Raw genomic sequence first — 5,084 nt, 5'->3', positions numbered from 1 at the left:
GGGTCCCGGCCATCCCCATCCCCATCCCTGTCCCCATTCCCATCCCTGGCAGTTCCCAGCTGGGGGACCCTGACTCACTGCCTCACTCAGATCTCCTGCAGGAAGTCCACAGGGAAGAGCCCCACTTTTCGGCCAGTGTAGACTTTCACGTAACCATTCACCTCCTCACCTTTCTGCACCACGATCTGGGGGTGAGAAGGGTACAGGTGAGATTATTGGGGCCCTACAGAGCAGGGGAAGGCAGGAAACCCCAGGCAGGGTAAGGGGGCTGGGCAGAGCAGGTCTCATCCAAGGGGCTGGGGGAGGTGGGCCATATGAGGCTAGTAATGTGGGCCAGGGCAGAGAGCCGCTGTGGTAGCCATGAGGACTGGCTGCCTGGCAGAAGGCTGGGACAGAGCTGCAGACAGGGGGTTGGAGGACCACCGGCTGGTCCTGTCTCACCTGATCCTTCTTGAGTGTGATCTGCCCAATCTCCCGGTTGCCCACAAAGGAGCGTGTCACCTTGTGCACGCGCTCGCCTGCCCGCACCCGGATGATGAAGTTTGGAGGGAAGTAGCCAATTTTTTCACCAATCTTCCCCTGAAAGAAGCCAGTGGATGGGTGCCAGGTGAGAGTTGGAGCCAATCTGTATAACACCCAGATTGTCCTATCACAAACAGCCTGCAAATTTTGGGTTGACATGAGGACACAGCAGATTTAGGGACCTGTGTCCCCAAGAGAGTGCAATCTGCACTCCTAGCTGACCTCTCCCTTTGCTTTCAGCTCGCCATCTTTCCCCTCTGTGCTTGCAGGACACCAGCCTTACCCGCCACCACTCCTCATTGGAGTCATCGACCACTGTGATCTTCTCCCCTGGTCTGTGAAGGGAAGGAAGGGCTCAATGTCAGGGGGGCAGAGACCCTTCACCCTGAGACACCTAAAATTTGCAATGAAAATTGCTCTTCCCACAGCACCAGCTCCTAGAGCACTATGTCGGAGGTTGAGGAATGCACACAGCCCATGGGCTAAGGGACAGGCAGGTCCTGTACATAAGCAGCTCAGCCTCAAGCCTGGGATGCAAGAAATCAGTGGAACCATATCAAGACAAACATCAGCAGCCTTGAACATGAGGCCAAAGCCTGGGAGCTGGGAGAGCAAGGCCCCTGCTCAATGTGTAGTGCATTGGGGCAGGCAGAAAAGCCACAAAACCAAAACCACAGGCAGCAGGGCTCTAATTTCTGCCCACATTCATTCACAGACCTCTCCTGGCAATGAAAACCTCACTGTTGAGGTGAAGACTTCTCCCCCTCCCCACTAGACTTGTCCCATCCTTCCCCTCATCACTCCTGTGCCCACTACATGGCTGGGAACTTACGGGAAATCCAAGTCATCTTTCTCCAGGGCTTTGAAGCGATAAAGTGCCACAAAATAGTGAGACTGTGGATAGCCACCACGAGTTCCTGGCTGTGGCTTCTTGTTCTAGAGGAGGAGGAAAGAGGGGTTTGGGGCCCTAGAGAGACTGAGGATAGCTCCAGGGAGCCCAGCAGGGAGATCCCTGCAGCCCATGCTGCTCCAAGGCTGTTGGCCTTTGAGGAATAGGGTGAGAAAGATGCCTACCTTGTCATCTGTTGGACTCTTCTCAGTCTTCTTGTTCCCTTCAGAGGTGCCTGGAAATGTGTGTGGGGGGGAGGGGTTACATCTCTCCTGGTACTGTCTCTCTGCCCAGGACCAGTCTCCTCCCAGGGATCTCCTGTGCCCAGGTCAAAGAGGGGAAGCAGAGAGAGTCCCAGGGTGGAGAGCTAACTAAAGACCCCCTTTCGGCACCTTGGGAGGTCCCCCAAGTACAGTCTCCCCAGCAGGCACCCTCCCTGCCCCATGCTTCTGGCTGGAGATCAGCCCCCCTCCAGTTCCTTGGCCATCATGTGCAGTCAGTCTTGCCAGTCTCAGCACTCACCACGCTCAGTTTTGCCCTCTTCTGGCTTTGTGGCTTCTGATTCCTCATCCATCATAGCAGCCAAAGGCTGCAAGGCAAAGAGCTGTCAGGGAGTGCAGAGCAGGCAGGGAGGTGGGGGTGGCAATGGGGTGCAGGCTGTGGTGCCAGGACCCTTGGGCATTTGGACCACTAGGCCAACCCTGCACTCACATTTTTCTTGTCATCCTGCCCTTTCTTGCGCTCCTTGTTGGCCATAATGACACCCGTCCGAAGGGTCTCAAACACTGGGTCGCTCCCGTTGGCTGCTGCTGGGGCACAGGGATAGTGAAAGGGGTTCAGCTAAAGGATGCACCCTGATGTGGGGACACTACTTACCAAGTGGCTCCTTGACGCAGGTGTTTTGCTGGTCACTATAGAGGGGTGAGCTGTACGCCCGGCGAAACCCTGGGGGCTGGAAAGTAAAAGGAAAGAGGGGTCAGAGCATCAATCACCACCCAGATCTGTGGACCCTTCCATGAAAGCTGAGTGGGGGAGCAGGTGGATGCTAAGGAACTCAGATGTGACCAACCAGCAGGGGTGGTTGATGCCTGGGCAGAGGCAAGTCATGGTGCCTGGGTCTTGGTCACAGAGACCGAGCTGGCTGCTCCCTCCCGTGGTGTTTTGATTTTCCCTGTGAGGAGGTACCCCAAGCTCAGAGCTGGTGGAAACACTCACAATTTTGCCGAAGCAGCGCTGCATCTCCACATAGGACTGGCAGTGGTGGTGGATGTTGGTTTTGCAGTTCTTGCATCTCAGGCCAAATTTGTTGTTGACTGGTGGTGGGGGTGGGCAGAGGGGTGGAAAGGAGAGGCAATGTGACACTGCAGCTGTGGAGATGGCTGGGCTGGAGCCCTGGCCAGCCTTGGCCCCCAGCCCTTGCCCTGACCATGGCCCCCAGCCCCAGCACCCTCAAGACTCACGGACAATCATGCGGGCACAAACATCGCAGAACTTGGGCTTTTTGAAGTAATGATCTTTGAACTTGTGGGGTTTGTCATTTACAAGTTTCTGCGGCTCAGGAGGGGGCTCAGGCTCCTCCTCCTCTTCATCCTCTTCCTCCTCCTCATAGATGTAGTAGATGGGTCCCCCTGAAGGGCTGACCAGTTCCCCATTGGGCTGTGGCTCTGGCATAGTCTCCTCCTTGGGCTTTCGCTGGAAAAGTTGCTTCAGCTTCTGTATCTGCTGGGGCAGGAGAGGATGCGTTGCACACTGCAGGTGCATCAGGGGAGGCAGGCAGGGAAGCTGGTGCCTGGCTCCCCACAACTTTGCTCTGACCTAGAGACTCCTTGCATCTCCACATAGGACTGGCAGTGGTGGTGGATGTTGGTTTTGCAGTTCTTGCATCTCAGGCCAAATTTGTTGTTGACTGGTGGTGGGGGTGGGCAGAGGGGTGGAAAGGAGAGGCAATGTGACACTGCAGCTGTGGAGATGGCTGGGCTGGAGCCCTGGCCAGCCTTGGCCCCCAGCCCTTGCCCTGACCATGGCCCCCAGCCCCAGCACCCTCAAGACTCACGGACAATCATGCGGGCACAAACATCGCAGAACTTGGGCTTTTTGAAGTAATGATCTTTGAACTTGTGGGGTTTGTCATTTACAAGTTTCTGCGGCTCAGGAGGGGGCTCAGGCTCCTCCTCCTCTTCATCCTCTTCCTCCTCCTCATAGATGTAGTAGATGGGTCCCCCTGAAGGGCTGACCAGTTCCCCATTGGGCTGTGGCTCTGGCATAGTCTCCTCCTTGGGCTTTCGCTGGAAAAGTTGCTTCAGCTTCTGTATCTGCTGGGGCAGGAGAGGATGCGTTGCACACTGCAGGTGCATCAGGGGAGGCAGGCAGGGAAGCTGGTGCCTGGCTCCCCACAACTTTGCTCTGACCTAGAGACTCCTCCTTCCACAAGTGGGAGGAGATCCCAGGGATCCTGGGGCAGAAATGCTGCAAGGACAGGGACCCTTCACCTGGACCCATAAGATCCCCATGAAAGGAGGAACTGTGACTCCCAAACACCATGTAAATGTGGGCACTCTGGGGAAGAGTCAAGCTGAGAAATGCCTACCTAGTGCCCAGCTGGGTCAGGATCCCATGAGGCATTCTTGGCCTCACACATGCTCCTGGGGCTGAGGCAGAGATGATGCTAGAAAGGTGGCTTCCCACTCAAGGTGCCCTGTGGGCACCCACTTACCCGGCTCTTGGGTTTCCCAGCTGAAGCAGGTGTAGCTGGTGGCTCTGGCACTTCCTTCTCTGTCATGCTATGAGGGGAAAAGAGAGAGACATCATGTTGGCTAGGGCTGTTCCCACTGCAGGTATCCAGTGAGGGCAGAACTGGCCAGACCTTGCTGGGTGGGAAGTATCTCCCTAGCCAGTGCCTCCTTCTGCCCCTGCAGCATCACCTCCTGCCACTGTACCTGCAGCTCCTGCCCCAACAAGGGCCAGCTCTGATGTGGGTGAGCCTCAGGGCCCCCGGATATCTGCTGGGCCCTGATGCGCAGGCTGGAGGACAGCAGGCTCCCAGCCCAGCGTGCACAGCACTGCTATTTGCTTGGTGGACATGGTGCCAAGTGCTGTGAGCCAGTCTCTGGGCTTATCTGCCCATGTCCACCTCTGCCTAGACATCTCCATATCACAATTAAACTGCAAATGGTGCCACTTTTGCCCCTGAGGACAAGCATGCCTATGATGCTGTTTGGCATGACTGCACAGCCCTGCTTTCGTCTCCACAGAAGCACCAAGCAACTATGGAGGCAGAATCTGCTCCTGCATCCCCCCAAACATCTCTGATTTCATCTTTGACTGTCAACCATCCCCACAGTCCTTCTACTTGGACATCACAATTTTTGGTGATACCTAACACAAGCCCCCACTCCCCTCCCCAAGCCCCATGGAAATCAACCAGTATGATCATCAGGGAAACAGTGATGGGGACTGGAGAGTCCTGGGGAAAGGGGTGCTGGAGCAGCAAAGAGCCCTGGAGTCTCCCAACAGTGTGGGTGGAACAGGGGCCCACGAGGCTGTGGCTACGATAAGGGAGAGCCGCGCATGGAAACACACTCACGCTGTGTTTGGAGCTCCTGTCCTGCGATGTAAAACCCCACAAAAGGTGGCCGATGTTGGGACCTTGCTGGCCGTGCAGCCCCCAGCCCTC

At 56.3% G+C, this 5,084-nt stretch overlaps 1 protein-coding gene across 1 annotated transcript; it reads right to left on the bottom strand.

Annotated features, from left to right (window-relative positions):
• Positions 1-86: 86 nt before the first annotated feature.
• Positions 87-4,190, bottom strand: STAC3 (SH3 and cysteine rich domain 3). The gene is made up of 11 exons (XM_010007484.1): positions 4,125-4,190; positions 3,465-3,723; positions 2,627-2,724; positions 2,288-2,363; positions 2,123-2,217; positions 1,934-2,000; positions 1,597-1,646; positions 1,355-1,458; positions 806-857; positions 442-579; positions 87-185 (listed from the first exon to the last, which is right to left on the bottom strand). Exons 1-11 carry the CDS (start codon positions 4,188-4,190, stop codon positions 87-89), a joined length of 1,104 nt encoding a protein of 367 aa, XP_010005786.1.
• Between the last annotated feature and the right edge of the window lie 894 nt (positions 4,191-5,084).

Source organism: Chaetura pelagica, unplaced genomic scaffold (assembly GCF_000747805.2).
Source record: "Chaetura pelagica isolate M959 unplaced genomic scaffold, ChaPel_1.0 scaffold610, whole genome shotgun sequence".
Lineage (NCBI taxonomy): Eukaryota > Metazoa > Chordata > Aves > Apodiformes > Apodidae > Chaetura > Chaetura pelagica.
Note: the sequence above shows the minus strand (reverse complement) of the source record. Positions and strands in the feature narration are given on the sequence as shown.